Source organism: Halichoeres trimaculatus, unplaced genomic scaffold (assembly GCF_033239565.1).
Source record: "Halichoeres trimaculatus isolate MK-OKI-2021-1 unplaced genomic scaffold, fHalTri1.1 fHalTri1_scaffold_15, whole genome shotgun sequence".
NCBI lineage: Eukaryota > Metazoa > Chordata > Actinopteri > Labriformes > Labridae > Halichoeres > Halichoeres trimaculatus.
The window spans coordinates 16114696-16131682 of NW_027437193.1; the positions used below are offsets into that span (position 1 = coordinate 16114696).

General features: G+C 41.6%; 1 protein-coding gene across 4 annotated transcripts in view; it reads right to left on the reverse strand.

Moving 5' to 3' along the window:
- Positions 1-11699, reverse strand: part of pbx1a (pre-B-cell leukemia homeobox 1a) — a 53137-nt gene extending 41438 nt beyond the window's left edge. For 2 of the 4 annotated variants that reach the window (XR_012599619.1, XM_074687996.1), the window contains exons 1-2: positions 11000-11696; positions 10204-10277 (exon numbers count right to left, since the gene is read on the reverse strand). Coding sequence is in view for 3 of the 4 variants with exons in the window: in XM_074687996.1 (XP_074544097.1) it covers positions 10204-10277; positions 11000-11184 (259 nt within the window). In the remaining variant the exon portion in view is untranslated. Of the gene's footprint in view, positions 1-10203; positions 10278-10999 lie in introns of all 4 variants that reach the window. The other 2 variants (XM_074687994.1, XM_074687995.1) reach the window with 2 other exon arrangements.
- Positions 11700-16987: the final 5288 nt, after the last annotated feature.

Consider the following 16987-nt stretch of genomic DNA (forward strand, 5'->3'; position numbering starts at 1 on the left):
CTATCCAACTCATAAATCCAATTCAAGCCTATTACTGAAGAACTTTTAAAGCTATCCTTCATTAATGTTAATGGGGTTTTTTAGTGGAGGCCAGTGGTGGTTAGGACTACATGGCTGCTTTCCCAAGCTTGTTTAACAGGCTCCAGACAGAGATGGATGCTTCCTGCAGTCCGATAGGCTCTCTGGGCCATCTATCACCCAGAGGACCCACCCACAGAGCTGGCGTTCCATAACAAAGGGCAGGCAGGGAAGCTCCTGATTGACAGCTTTATGTGTGCGGTGGCTAGTCAGACAGCAGAGAGAAGAGACGTGGTATCTGTTTCTGGCCTCAGAGCTGGCCCTACTTTTCTGAAAATGAGTTGTAAGGAACAGAACAAAATAATGAGTGAGCGGGGGAATCAATCAATATGCCGACACATGAGATAAATGAGAGAATCAAACACACACACACACGCAGAAAAACATCCTTAATGCTGCTGAGTAGGTACGAAACTAATCAGGCAAATGAAGCTGCCTGAGCAACGTAAACCGTGAATTGAGAGCCGTGTTAAAGCATGAACAGTTATTATCAAAGATTATTACCCTTATACCTCCAGACTCACTAATGAGCACAATAAACAACCATATTTTTAACATATATGGCTGGAGCATGCAATAAAACCAGCTGCAACATGCAAACACAGATACCACACACGCAGAGACACACTTAAAGGGATAACACAGGGATCTGCAGTTGCTAAATTCCCGCTCACAAACATTAAAATCCGCACAAACAGATGTACCAGCAGCGAGAGCTTTGCTGCCTCCACAGCTGTAATCATTTTACGAGAGGCCACAGTTCCTCTCAGGCTGTATATATTCTTGAAACACAGACAAAAAGGAAGAGAGACAGAGGGGGGAAGGATGTTTCAGAAGAGACACACTAAATTTGGACAGTAAGTAGTATCACCCCGTCGGCGCGGTACACCGCACATTCGCAACGCCCCATTTAACCGCACACGGCGCTTCCCTCTACTGCCTTCATTTGCATACTTCAGCGGGGCCCTGACGGATGAAGACGGATGGGGCGAAATCAGCCTCACTGAAACAACTGTTTTATCAAGGTTAAACTATCCAAGAAGCTCTTAACCCCCGCGCCTTTATCACACTCCAGCTCTCCCAATATCAATCTATCAATATGATCGTATCAGCGGGGAGGGGGACGAAGATGCTCTTCATAAACTCAAGTAATAGGAACATAAAGGAATTTTATGTGTTTAGGGGAGGAGACTGCTAAACACGGTGCTGAAGGACATGTCCAATAAAAACAAGCTACAAGGTGGTGCCAGCAAGACAAATAAAATATAATAGAAGAAGAAGAAGAGTGGCTCGCCTGGAGGCGTGAGAGGCAGGCGTGGAGTCATGGGGTCGTCAGTTCAAATCTTGTGAATGACTGGTGAAAGCATGAGTTACAGACACTGGACGCCTTATATTAGACACAAGGGTGGAATTGAACTTGAACACACACACACACACACACACACACACACACACACACACACACACACACACACACACACACACACACACACACACACACACACACACACAAACACACACACTCTTCTCATGTGAAGGTGCCTTTTATCTAAAAACATAAAATTATACCGGTAATTTGCCATCTTTACAACAAGCGTCTGCAGCAGGATGCTGTATGTGTGTGCTTCTAAAACCTAGCAGACAAGACATAAAGATTGTCTGGTGAAACTTTTAACAGCAAATCACTAAGTATAAAGATTTTTTTCCATGCAAGAATTTGCTTCATTTTTCAAGCAAACCACATGGTCAGTGTATGCTAGTATACATTTGTGTTTGTTTGCCGTTGACGATCATCAGCCACAGATTCTGAGATTTTACAACAAAGAAATAAAACTCTTAACAATAAATGACTAATTTATTGTCACATTTCTCATTTGTTCTCTAAAAAAGAACAAAAATGCTTACTTGGGAAGTTCCAAAGTAGCTTATCACTCAGAAAAAGTCTAATTGAATTCAGTTTTTACACAACATAACTAAATGTGGTACCACCGATTTGGTGAGTAAACAATGTCAAATTAGTTTGCAGAGTGTGGCTAACATTAGCAGAGGTTGCACCACCAGCCTTCCTGCAGGTTAACATCCACATGCCTGGGCTCTGAGTCATTGCTATATATTATACAACTTTATCTCAATTTCTGGATCAAGATAGAGCCAAACTGCTGTTTTCATAGTGCCACCTGTGCTTGTTTACATTCTGGTGGTAGAGTTATTTTTTAACTGTAAGGACCATTATTTGGCTCCAAAGCCCCTTCCAATAGTGAGTTACTGCATCACAGTTCAGATACATCATTTGACCCTTTAGTCGGTCTTACAGTGAGATACAGATTAAGAATTAGCTTAGCAACTTTGCAAGTAGACAAACTGTGTCCATGTATAATACAAAGTTACTCAAAAGTTCACTCTGGGATTTCAAGAAAACTAGAGTGACTTCTCAGATAAAAATGATTCAATATATGATTATAAAAAAGCAAATTGTGCCAATCTCTAGCATGACAGGGGTCGAGGTGTTAGCGGTGCAGTGTTAAGGATGACGGTTTTAGGATGAAACGCAAAAGTGTTGTTGCGTTTTAGCCTCTTGTTTACATAGAAACAGCGTTTTAACCAACCTAACACAGAAACTTTTGAAAATGGCGCCGCAGCCAATGTTGTAAACACAGTGTACACAGAAAGGCGGAGTTTTCAGTCAAGATGCTGATATCACGCTCTACTTTGCACATGCTGTTGTTACTATCGTCACGGTCTACCCTGTTGTGTTTGAGCTGCTGAATCTACTGACTGTCTTTCAACCAAATGTGCATCTGTTGCACCACTTCTGCAATTAGCATTCGCCAATGCGCCAGATGACTGGCCCAACTCTACCTCTGTGGAGATCTACCAAAAGCCGCTTCTGGTGATCACGTCTTGTATTCAAACAACTTGAACACAGTGCTTTAGCCAACAGAAGAAATGATAAGGATGTCGATCCACCAATCACAAAACAAGTCCCACTCCTTCAAGTTTGGAGGGATTCACACACAGTATCACAAAAATGTCTGGGAAAGAGAAACTTTATCACAAAATAGAAACTGTTAATAGCACACTTAAATGAGATAAATTCACACATATGTACAAATCACAAGGGCAAATTACCTTGTAACTTTTTTTTTATCTTTGAAGGGTAAAAACTCTGTTAAAAGTGGCTGGGTAATAAATGAAGAGAAGTATATAATTTGCTGATTATGCTCAAGTAGAAAAAGGAAAATGACAGCAATTAACATAATTTCAGTTGGAGTTAACTGTCCAGAACTAACACCGCCAAAGGCAAGCTGGCAGACAGACGGCGCAGAGGAAACCCACAGCTTTCACTCTTTGGGTTATCATATCTACAGCACAGGGAAGCAGCAAGGAGGCATCGGGGTGTTATCAATCCTCATTCATGTTAGTGTGAGAAATAGTTTACATCTTTTACCTTGTGAGACATCACATGATGGCTATGCTTGTTAATTCTCAAACTGGGAAATAATGGTCTCGTCCTCAACCTTAAGATTTAAGATTTAAGACAATTTCATTTTAAGATTTAAACCTGCAAAGTCATTTAAGGATGCATTAAAGTTTTTAGCTTTAAAAAAGTAGAGCTAAGTCTTTCTAATGGCAGTTCTGACATACTGATTGTTAATCATTACAAAGAGAGCTAAAACGATATGTTGCTGATAAAATTTTAGGGCTTTTTTTCTGGATTTCAACATCATGAGAGCTCATGAAAGAGAAGACTCCACATCACGTCACAGCAGCAGGTTTAAAGAGCCCTTATCTGCCCCTCTGAGATGGTCTTTCCACCCAGTGCCAGGGCAGCCTGGCCAAACGCTGGCCTGTGCTAACACCCGTGCTCTGAGCCCACTGTGCTAAATGCTACCTGTGGTGTCACATCTGCCCCGGGAAGTGATCCAAAGCTGCTGCACCCCGTGTCTCTGTAGGCCCTGCAGAATTAGCAGCAACAACCCCAAGAGACTGCCTGCCTACTTCCACTATTTCTGCCCCTCCAACACACACTCTGACACACACGAAGAGTGAAGAAGCAGCAGATACCACACACACACACACACATAAACACACACACACACACACAAAACACAGAAAATTGCCAGCATGAGGCTGTTTGATTTTTTTGCAGCCACAAAAACAACTCTTTGTGTGGCTAAATTTATCATCACTCTCCGCCACAGTATTTGTGTCTTTCTCTACAGTTCAATATCTCTTCTCTCTTTTTCCTCACCCAGTGTGTGTGTGTGTGTGTGTGTGTGTGTGTGTGTGTGTGTGTGTGTGTGTGTGTGTGTGTGTGTGTGTGTGTGTGTGTGTGTGTGTGTGTCTGCATTGTTCTTTGTCTGAGCCTTTCCTTCCAGTGAAGGTGCCGAGGTTACCAAGGCTCATCTGTGGCCCCTTTTGTCTCTCGCAGCAACGGCAAGGTTTATTAACATAAATTAGAATAGCTCACTGAGAGAGTACCTTGTCGCTATGCGTTACCCACAGCAACCTCTCCTCCACTCTCAATCCACCTGAGCATGTGTGTGAGTGTGTGTTTGTGTGTTTGGTATGTGGAATAAAAAAGAAAGAGAGACAGAGAGTGTGTGAGAGAGAACACACTCCCCTGCATCTAAATGTGAAACTCCTCTGAAAGGAGGGAGACACATCCACACCCATCTCTCCCCCGTCCTGATTAAAATAAATGGTGCTATCTGCACTGCATGACTCACTACACCATGGCATTACTATCAGTAATTGAAACATCCAATCACTACTGAGCCTCAGCCTCACTGCTCTTCCCCATCTGACTTTGTGGCACCTGATTGAACATCCCTCTATATGGGAAGTAATACAGGATATGGCTGCGAGTTTATATGAAGGAATGCTGAGGAGAGGAGCAAAAATACAGCATCAAGGAGGGTGCATTTCATGTTTTTTACATGATATATGTTTCTGCGTGAGCAGAGGATATTCAAATATGTGTGTGAGTGTGTGTCTTCCACCCCACTCTCCATCCTAAGCAGATATCCAGGGAGAGTAGGGTAGCCTCATTGATTGGTGTTGATTCCATCTGGGCAGCGAGCAGCGACTGACAGTAGATCTAAGCCGCAGCGAAAGGCAGCCATTAATCTTGGTCCTGTTTAAGCAGCATGTATTAATTTATGTCATTTTTACTAAGTCAGCCAGGGAAGAGCGCTTGCCATTTTATGTTTGACTGTTCATCGAAGTCAGGAGGGAGGTGGGGGGGTTCTTTGTACGACCCCAGCATGCTGCCAACACACTTACATTGTCGAGGCAGGGTGCCAGAGAAACAAGATCCCACACCTCAAATGAAAGGTTATCAACTACCAGGCCAAGGGCTTCTGTCAAAGTGCCCCTAAAAACCTGCTTAAGTTAAGGTTAGGCTTAAGAAATGATACGTTTCTTCAGAGAGGAAAAGACGTGACATGTACGGATTGAACACAGTGAAATATGACAAACTTAACTGTGCGATTCAGAGGTAGTTAGAGTGCACTGTTGGAGCCCCGTGAAGATATCAGTAATAAGATCTTCAGGTGTACAAACTCCAACAATATGAGGATATACACATCCGCCGCTCTAGCTGCGTGAGGCAATTCCACGAGACTGCAGAAAATCCAATCAAATCCAAACAACACCAATAAGAAAAACAATGGCAGTGGCAATTGCAACTGCAATAATGTCACCAGAGCTGTTTTTGTAGACACTAAAAGCTGCTCCAGAGACAAACATCTGATAAAAAAGAAACTCCACTCCACCGTGGAGCAAATTTCCTCTCTAAAGCAATTTTATATTCGATAAGTGGGAGGGCATTCTTAGCGTAATGGATCCGAATATGATCTGTGTCAGAAAAGTAAGAACACAGCCTCCTTGTGTAAAAGCATGGATGCACAGAGCTGCTGCATCAGATAAGCAGAGCGAGGAGTGCAGGAAGCAAACTATAGATAGAGAAGCAAAGCATCCATATTCCTGATGAATAGGTGAACTGATGGATCTTGGTTTCCCTCTTTCTCTTCAGTTTCCCCTGAAGGTACGGTGTAAAAAATGTACTTGGTGGAAAAATAGTTTGCTGAAGACTATAAACTGACTAAAAATGCAAAGTGATGTAGAAAGTAAAAAGACAAAACAAGCTAAACAAACACATAATCTTTACATACACACACTCCCTCAACATACGTCCACACGCAGAATATGACCATCCTACAGCCAGATCTGTTATCACGGCTAATTACAACTCCCACCTCAGATATACAGGGCTGTAATTAGCCTCTTAAAACATGATTAACACGTCTCAATTAAGCCAGTCAACATTTGCATAATATATTAGCTGTCCTAATTGGGAGTGAGTTTATATCAGAGGACAGGGAACAGCTAAAACGTTAGCTGTTGCCTCTGAAGAGCACAGATGAATTTTGTGAATATAAAAACGAATAAAAGAGGAAATGTCTGAAGGCAAAATACAATTCAATCTATTTATGTTTAAGATAAATCACTTTAAAAAGCAAAGATACACCAGACTCCCTATAAAAATATACGACATGTTTGTCATTATTCGCTTAGAGGAACGTTTCTGCTAAGTGGAGGAAGAGTTTCCTTTAAGCTCACAAATCAGGAAAAACTTTGCACTCTTTGGAAGTTATTTATTTGAAGTCATTTACGAGAGAACAAGCAGAGTCCTGTTCGGCCTTATTTCCGTGGAAACTAAAACATGGAGGGGGGATAAACTGCTGCTTCGGCATTTCCAAAGCCGGGGACAGATATACAGTCTCCCGGCTAGCGCGGGGAAAACCAAGGACATAGCCATTAGTTTCAGGACAGCGCCACATTGGAGACTAATGCCTCCATCTGTCACTGGAGATGAGAGGAGAGTAACAAAGAGAGGCAACACTAACCCCTGAACTCATCATGGACAGCCATGTCAATTAAATACTGAAAAACAGCAGCACTGGGAGCCATAGTGACCAGTCTATCCACTGCTTCATGGGAGCTCAACTGGTTCCTCCATCAACCTTTGATGGTAATGTCAGAAAACGCCATAAATAGAGACTTGACATTTTATCCCCGTGCAGCTTTAGGTTCATTCCAAGGCTGACTTATGAGTTGCTTTCAGGAGAAGTTAGGCAACAGGAAATAAATTAACAGCTATATTAATTTTAATTCTTTTTTTCAAACAAACTTAAGGTTATTTATTTTTTGCTTTTTTGATGTAAATATGTGTGTTTTTTTCTTTGTTTTGTAAAACTGTGAATTTGATACTTGGGTTGGACTACACCTAAAATATAAGAAGTCAACAGAAGATTATGTGACCTTTTTTCCACCAAGTTTCAGTAATTTAGTCTCTAAGATTCCTCATTTAAGTAAGAAATTAACAGTAGTGAAGTTACACCAACAAAGTTGTCTCATGAAAAGACATATTTTTTTTCCAGTGCATGCAAAAAAACAAAAACAAAAACATTAAAGTGACCTGAGCGACATTGCGCTGTTGTAGGTATTTAAAAATGTTTGTGCATGTCATCAGCAGCGCGAGCTCGAGGGGGGTGTTAGCAGCTAGTGGGACCGTCTGATTCAGCAGGTCTCCAGCTTTGATAAGTTCAAGCGGTGTAATGCATTATCCGTCTGATCACATCAGTCATGCAGGAGCTCTCCATCTGACCCGGGCCTGTGAGGGGGGTAATGTGAGGCTGCTGACACAGAGACAGAGAGGGAGACAGGCCTGACCAAACAGTCCCAGACCCACGGATAAAGAGAGAGGGAGAGCATGGGCCTGAAATTTGACACCCACAAACACTGACTTGGTGTCTGGCTCCTCTTACTTAGTCAACCTGTACGTGCCAGCCCCCCTCACCGTAATGGTTTCACACAAACAAAGACGCTCCCCAGCTCTCTTCGCAGGATGTGAAGCAGGAACAGGGAAAACAAATTCTAAGTGCTCTCAGGAAGTGCAGAAACAATCATGACAGTTTCTTAAAAATAAAGACAAGAGAAGAGGGGGAAGAGGAGGAGGAGGAGGGGCGGTAGTGAGGGCAAACATTTCATGAAATACAACACTGGCGGCCAAAGGGAACGTCTGTAAGTGGTAACACAAGCCTCCAACATTGGTTTCCATAACCCAGCATGTGAACCTGAGCTTGTTTAAGCTTGCTAAATACTCCCGCGCCGTGACACAAGCTTGACCCCGGCACAAATATACAGGGAGTGGGGTTAGGGTGGGGTGGGGTCATCAGTTAAGGCCTGCTCTGTCCCTCTATTGGCATGCACTCCCGCCTTGTTTGTCAGCTGCTCGCCAATGGACACCTCGCTGCTGCAATACCTCGTCCTGCTGCTGTCAACACTCACACAGCACTGATATACTGTGCGAGCACACATGTGAGCGACTACATGCAACAAATGATGTACGATGTAAAGAAATGTTTCAGTAAAAAGGTCGAGGAGAAGAGCTTTAAGAGACACTCTGACTGCAACAATGTAGGGAAAAAAAGCGAGGAGAAGCTGACTCTTTGTAAAGAACATAAAAAAGAACTTGACAAATTACAGGCTGTACTCGGCTCGCATACACTGCACTCAGCACATTTGGCTGTAAATGCCATGCTGAAGGTTTGAGTCATTTTCTCTGTCACTGCAGTGAAAGGATTTTCAGTTTCGTCTGTACAAGCCTCCTATGGGTGAAGATGAGCCGCAGCTCAGCTCTTCAAACACAGACAGGGAGGACGCAGCCAGGCAGCCATTAAGAGTCGATTGTATCAGAAAGTGCTGAGATTTTCCTTACTTTAAAACTCTTCTCTGCTTCTATAGGCAACACAGGAGTTTAGAGTTTCTCAGATTTGTGGTTCGAGCCTGTTTTCAACCACACCTTGAGACAGAAAGACGAAGCCCATGCTTTAAAAAAAGGCAAACTATGATGAATTATGATTATTCCCAAACTTGGTTGTGAATAAAGAGAAAGAGAATTTGCAGGCAGAAGGGGAGCCTCACTTGTCAGAAGCTCTGTGAAAATCCCCGGTTGCCAAGAACGGTGGGAAGAGAGGAGGAGAAGCAGGGGGAGTGAAGCCAGGAAAAGGTCCAAGTCACTTTGTTCTTCTTTTTGGAAACGAACTCTGGTTGAACCCAGGGAGACGCCAGACAGTTTACAAAGAGCCAGGCATTACTCTCTCCCCCACTTTTCCGAGCGTTGCAATTTAGAAACAGCCAGGGCCCCTGCCTACTTGAGCTTCACAGACAGACTTTAACATTGTGTAAATCTGCTAAAATTCCCAAAGAGTCTGCTCCTCTTTTTTTCGCAGATATATGTCCTAAACTTGCAGTCACATGAACGAAATGTCGTGGATTAACAGCTCGTGTAAAATGAGGGAATATACTCAAGCCTTCAAACCCACTCTGAGTTTATTTTAAACTGTCATGGCTGTGAACACAACACCAGCAGACAAAGTGACATCGCTCCTTCAATAACCTCAGAGACAGCTTCAAAGTAGAGTTCACAGATAAGGTTATATTGGATGTTGGGTTTTTATTTCCTGCCTTGAAAAGCCTCCTCTTGAACAGCCTCGTCCCTCAGAGAAAATCCAGGCTTTCATCATGTGAGCCGCTCTTCTTCTAATCTGCTGCTGCTAGCGGACTAATAATTCACACATTCCCTCTCATGAGTCTGACCCTCATTGCGAACATAAACAGAAAATTTGTCTGACCTGCCTCTGCTTTAAAAAAAAAAAAAAACAGCTTGACTACAGAAACGCCATCAGGCTCTGCCAAGGAAAACAGACAGAGAGGGTTGAGAAAGCCCAGCCATAGAGAGGCCCAAACGTCTGCAAGAAAACACTCCAGAGCAGTGACAGCACCTCATCTGGGGCCAGGGCTGCTCACATGCAGGCTGGGTGACGTTTGTCAGGGAAAACTTGTCATAAATCACACATACACCCAAAAAATAAAAATAAACCCACATATCAGCAAAAAATCTGGAGTCTTTGGAGAAGAATGTCACCACACTCTAACCCTTCATTGTTTTCCTGAATAACCTCTGAAAACTAACAAACGATTTGGAATCAAAAAGGGTTCGACATCAATTCTCCCACAGCGTCCAGCAAAAGCAGAAATGATAAAAACAGATCTTACCTGTTTTCTCCTTTATTTCACACAAGACGTTGAAGAGTGCAGGTTTCATTCTGTGGCAGTTCAGTGCATGTTTCCTAAAAAGAGCACAGCACACCACTTTCACATCAATATTCAAACAAGTGGTAAGAGTAACAAGGCAATTTAAAAGTGCAGGGCATCCTGAAATGAAAAGGTATCAGCATGAAAATCAATTTTCTCCTATGTTTTTCTTGCTTTTTTTATTCTAAGGGGTCAGTTAATTGAACATGTAATTATTGTAGTCGCATTAATACACAACGAGGGACCTTACACCTCTCTAAAGTCAGATAGATCTTACTAATAAGAAAAAGAAATCTTACAATTTTTACACCACAGCTGTTACAAGCCTCGGATGTATTTTCTTGATCGTTTTTGGTTCTCATTATTGCAAATGCAATACAACAGCACAGGATAACAATATCAGCTCCTCTGTAACAAGGTAAAAGTGTTTATAAAACTGCTCAACACTTAAAAAACCAACACCCATCATACTGAACCACATTAATCAAGTAATAATTAATAGTTTGGATGGAAATACCAACTACTAAGTTGTTTTTCATAATCAAATATGAATCGTGACAAGTTTTTTATGGCTTTTTGTCGCTTTCGCGCAGTCACGGCACTTCAGTGGGCGTAATTGCTTTCATTTAGAGGCAGTCTGGATACAAACCAGTGTTATCATCTCCCCCCTCCGTCTCCAATAACATTTTCTAATATTTCCGGTCTCCGATTAATACTACAAGTGTTTGTTTGTGTGCCTGTATGTGTGCAGCCTCACCTCGCCTGTGCTTCGTCCAAGCTTTGGTCTGTGATGGTCATTATTTGTTGTAATATGTCTCCGATGTCCTGCTTTCTTCCCTCTCCGTCCGTCCCCGCCGTGCCATCCTGCATATGCTGCGCCAGGCCGGGGTGTCCGGCCATGCCTACCCCGTGGGAGTGCATCAACCGCGGCTGCTCGTCCATCCTTGACCACGGTCCCCGCTGCCTCGCCTCCAACTTTTAAATTTTTATGTGCGATGAAAAATAAATGGGAGAAGGAGGGGGGAGAAGGGAAAATATCCTCAGAAATTCCTCTGGATTCCTCTGCGCCTCTCTCACCCCGACACTCCTCCTTTTCCTTGGTAAGATTTTCTGGATTTGGGAGGAGGGAGACTGACAAACCCAGCTCTCCCTCTCTCTCGGTCTCTCTCCCAGCTGGTTTAGGTGAAATCTGATCTGAATCGCTGCTTTTGGCTTTGGCCACTCCTGCACCGCTACTGTAGGAGAGGAAAAAAAGGATTGAACATTAAAGGCTCCTAATCTGATTAAAAGTGGAGCGCGTTGTGCTCCTCGGACGAAACCTCCGACCAGCTCGAGAGCTTGATGCGCTTAAACGCACCTTAGACTCAACTTGCCTGTGAAGCTTTAGGGTGGAAAGTAACACACCAACTGTTATTGTTTCGCTTATGTCTGGTAACTGACTCATAATCAGAGTATGGATGGAAAGCCTCCGCCCCCTCGAGCCACGATTGGAGAAGAAGGCGCGCGCAAGTCCCACCTCGGTCCTCTCCGAAACGTCAATCATCCTCCCCGGGAAGGTGGGACACTGTAATAAACATAAAGAGATGTGACCGGGCCGGGTGGCCACACAGTGATGGATAGAGAGTGAATATGTAGCCTAATAAATAATTGTGAATGGCAGTGGAGCTCTGACCCAACAGGACAGCGTGGTGGTGCTTGGAAAAGACACCCTGTCACCCAGACCATATATTTTACTGCTGAATATTTACATCCGTGTAATCAGTCACAGGAATAATAAATCAAGATGAATTTATTAGAACGTGCAGCAGTTTGTGGGGAGCACTTTTACAAGCCTTATGTTGTAACACAGGACCACAACAGTTGTTCTAACAAACGTGGAGAATGTCAAGACAAACAAGCCTTGTCTGTGTTTAATCATTTAACAGACACTCTTGGCATCAATGATGGAGTATCTGTAATTGCTAGAGTGAAAACGATTAGCCTGTTCCTTTGACCAGTAAGTAAAAAGACACATAATTAATGCTTCTTAAATTATTCCAATAACTGGGGGAGCTCAACCAATTTTACTAATCAAAGCTGGTTGACATGGGCTTATCATGGTAATACCTTTGAAAAAAGTCAAAATTTTGTTTCTCCCTGAGAGAGGTGAATCTGAGGAATTTCAGCAAAATGTGTTAAATACTTCAACACTTTTGAACAGCATCAGTCATGACTGAAAATGAAACCAATCCAAAGATGGAGTTGAAAGGTTGTTAGCTAACACACCTAGCTAGCAACACAAGGCTGCATTAGCCATTACTAGCAAAACACTTGTAAATATCCTTAAGAACATTCACACTCACAGTTTTATTCTAAGTCATATTCCCAAAGAAATTTCACAAGTAGCCCTGCTGTTCTCACTCAAGTTGTTTTTAAAATACCTTGAAAGAGACTTTAATGAGAGAAATTGTGCATGTGACAAAGCGCTGAGCTGCTAGGCTTGCTAGCAACCATACATCCAACTTAGAGTCCTGCCTGTTAGACATGACACACATTTGAAGATAACATGATGAGGAAGTTGTCACTTACCATTTGTACTTATCATGAGCATCCTTTTTAGGTGATCCTAACTTTATGGGGAATACTTAAGATCAGCAGTAGTCATCCTGTGCGTCAAATGTGAGATAAACATTTGAAGTAAATGGAGATCTGGGATAATATGTATCTGAGCACACACAACATCGACATGCAAGACATTGTGGTTTCTGGGCTACATGAAAGAAAAAAATATGATACTTCTAGTCCTGCTGTTTTAAAAAAAATTTTAATTCAAAGCCACATTATAATCAAAAAAGTCCCAATTTTTCTGGATCAACTAGATTAAAGGTGGATGTATTTCTTTGAAAATAAAAGACCTGTTAATTTCAATGGTAACTTAAAGCTAGTTTTATTAGCATCCTTTCCAAATCCAAAAGCATTCTGATTCAACATTTCATTAACTTCTTACATAAAGTAGCACACTGAGTCAATGAAAAAAGAAAATAGAAAAAAATTCTTTCATTTAAAAAGTGCTTTCATAAACCAGGCCTGTATTTAAATATCTGGCATTTGTACCATAAGTGTAATATTAAGTGTTTCATACCAACACTTAAAAAAATTGGAAGAGAACATGAAGAACACTGCAGTTCTGGGTCTCACAGTCTTCCTCTGTGCTTCATCCCCATGCCTCTTCCCTTCTTTTAGTGGCTGGACAGAAATCGATCAGTCAGTTTTCTCATTACGTGCTGAATAGGGAGGTAGGGCAGTAATTGTCACAAGGGGCAGGGTGAGGTTGAGGGTAGTGGTGGTGATAATGTCTGACACTCAGGCGCTGCAAGACTGCACAGCACAGCTCTGAAATGGAAGTCTGCAGTCAAATAGCCATTCTGCTTTATTTTATTCCCTATTTAACGGGGTCGTAATGACTGAGGATTATCTCTGTGTTGTAGGCCTTACAGCTAGGAGACAAGGGTTCAATTGTAAACATGAATGCTCAAGTGTAAAGAATAAATACAGGGCACACATATAAAACTTTGTGATGGAGTGTTAAGACCAGACATGGGTCTACAGAGAATAAACAGTAAAATCACACTCAGACTTCAGGTTGGGTTATCAAACCAGGATTCATTCTACCACAAAAGTGACCTGATTTAAAATTATGTAACAAATGGATTCATGTGAAATTCGATTCAAAGATCATTTTACTCTCACTTTGGATTTAATTAAAAGGCAGAAATAACCCTATTGCGAATTGATACATTTGGGAATCTCCAAGCTCTGGCAAGAATAAAAAAAGACCTCATTTGAGCCTCTGATTGCTGTATTTCAGGAAAAAAAGCAGCATTTGCATTCTTAATGAAAAATAAAAATACAAATCTGATGTTGCATATTTTACCTCCATCAAAACCAAAAGTGTTGTTGCTGCATTAATTTTTCCCAAAAATAAAGAATGAGTGGGATTTGATTATAATTGCAAATTAATCAGGATGTTAAAATATTCTTATAAATGCTGTTTTTCACCAGAAGTTGCAGAGTTGTTTTTTCTAGGGACTAAAAAATGTTGATGCCTAACTTGTGGGTAAGCCCTGAAGACACATGAACTAGCTGAATTTGTTAAGCTGTGTTGTGTTGTGTTGTGTTGTGCATACCATCACCCAGTGAGGCTGCTCAGAGGAATATGAAACAAGCGGGAATCTACCATAGATTACGATCACTGAAATAGAAGATTCGAGATCTTGGAGAGTTTTTCCAACCAAACTATAATAGACTTGCAATGCAGGGTTTGATGTGTTGTGCTTAAATGTGGAAATGGTCAGTAAACAAACTTTGAGAGCAACTCTGTGAATAAAAATGAACATCTTAATGCATAAAAACTGATAGTTATTTACCTAAGGGTGCTCATGAGTTATACAAATTAAAATTCAGTTTTCCACAAATAATAAAACTGTACCCTTACAGCCACATTATAATGTGTCATAGACCATTTCTCAGTTGTTTATACTTGTCTTTTGAATGCTAATACTTGGAACTTCCAAATAAAGTGTAACCAGGCATCTAACAATCAAACCCTATAAACCAAACTTCAGTATTTCAAGCTTCAAAACAAACTCATGCTGACTCCACAGCACACGCTTTCCTATCTGGACCCGGGTCAAACAACTCCTCCCAGAGAGAGCTGCAGGTCAGAGCAGGCTAAGTTATGTATGAGCTAGAAGCACAGCGAGGGAGAAAGCAGCAACTGCACGGCACATCTCTCCAGGAAGTAACCTTGATGAAAAATTCAGTTGTTTGCAGCTCCTGGTGTCCCTCAGGCATGAATAAAGTAAGGCCCAGACAGAGAGAAAAGACCTGGGCTCAGCTTGAAACTACTCACTGACCCACTGCTGGCTAGCATTAGGAGATGGGCATGAATTAAACTTTAATCGCACCTCAAATAGATTAAGCGACAGGAGCCGAGTCAGCGTTTCCAGGCCCTTGCTCTGCCTCTGTTGACCATCCTCTTTTGAACTCCTGCTAAATTAAATACCCACAAGTTCTTGTTTCTTTGCACTTTGGATCGGCTTTTAAACAAAAGAGGTACTTGGGATGAACCTGAGACAGGAAGCAAAACATGGACAGCTGCCTGGTCATTAAAGTGACATTACAGTTCATGAAAATCTGCTCATTAGAGGGGCACATTAGGGATTTAGTGTTGCACTCCCATAAAGTTTAGGGGAGCTGAAAAGACACATTTGTGATAAAGTGATCCAGCAAAGACTGAGATGTCTTTTAAATTAATGTTTTTTATATGTATGAATATTTCTTAGTGGAGGTCAATGTCCTATTATTCTTGACGCCATTACAAAACTTTTTATGCTCATATCTGTTTAAGTGGGACAAAGTCTAGGTGTATTTAATGATGATGATAGATGATGAAGTCTTTTAGCTGCTTCAGGGTCCTGCTGCTATGCATGCTTCCTACAGCCAAGTATGGACCTTAAGTCAAACACATGAAATTTGTTGGTGAGCCACAACTAAGGTTTTTAATTCTTACATGAGCCCAAAATTTTGCCCTCTCTTTGCCTAACTGGTGGAGCCACTTCAGGCTTCCCGTTCAGAAACAACACTGCAAAAAACTGAAACCTTACCAAGTGTTTTTGTCTTTTTTTAAGTAAAAATTGTCTTATTGTACTCGATATGAGCCACTTTCAACTTATCAATCCAGAAAAATGTCTTGTTTCAAGTTATCAGAGTACAAAAATGAGGTTTGAATTGCTTGTAACCAGTAAAAAAATCTGCCAATGGAACAAGAAAAAATTGCTTGAAAATTTCCTTGAGACTAGAACAATGTCTTAATACAAGTAACTTTTCTCTTGTTCCATTGGCAGATTTTTTTACTGGTTATGAGCAATTCAGACCTCATTTTTGTCCTTAAATAACTTTAAACAAGACATTTTTCTGGATAGGTCATGTGAATTTGGCTCATATTGAGTCTAAAAAGGAATTTTCAACTGAAAATAAGACAAAAACACTGATAAGATTTCAGTTTTTGCAGTGAAGGGGCAACTTCCGGTTGAGAAGAATGAAGCCTATGCAGCCTATCGAGAATCCCTATGAGGCTGGCTGCAGAAAGACCAGAAACTACGTACATATCTGGCCAAAAAAACCCTACTTTTTTGGCATTAAAAACTGTATCAAAAACAGCTTGGGTCTGAAACGCTAATTTTGCTATCATTACACACTGTACCGGGGGTGAATTTTCTTCTAACTCAGTGGTTTAGGGGATATTAGGATCATGATTATCCAATTACAGGCACAGCTCAGCTCATGTGAACGTCAGGCGCCCTATAGCTGTTGGAAATGAAGCTCAAAGCCCACGCCATGTCAAATGTGGCTCCGTCCGCTGATTGGCTTCATCTTACTGTATCAGGAACAGACGTTGTAGTGACATTGTGGAGACTACATCTATATTTTATACAGTCTATGTTTACGATAGTGCTCTATTTCTGAGTTTTTAGGCCAAGCAGAAAAATGAATTCATCTAGCCACAGCAATTCTTTTTTGTGATGATGTAACTTTGTAATATGATGAGGAGAAATTGTTTCAAACTGGGGCTGAAACAAAGGCATTCCTTCTTCTTCTGTGCCATCTCTTTATCCTGTATTAAGTCCCAGATCAGTTGCAAATTGAGCAAGTGGGCCTGCAATACCAAGAGTGCCCACTGTGCCTATTTTTTCTCACACATTTT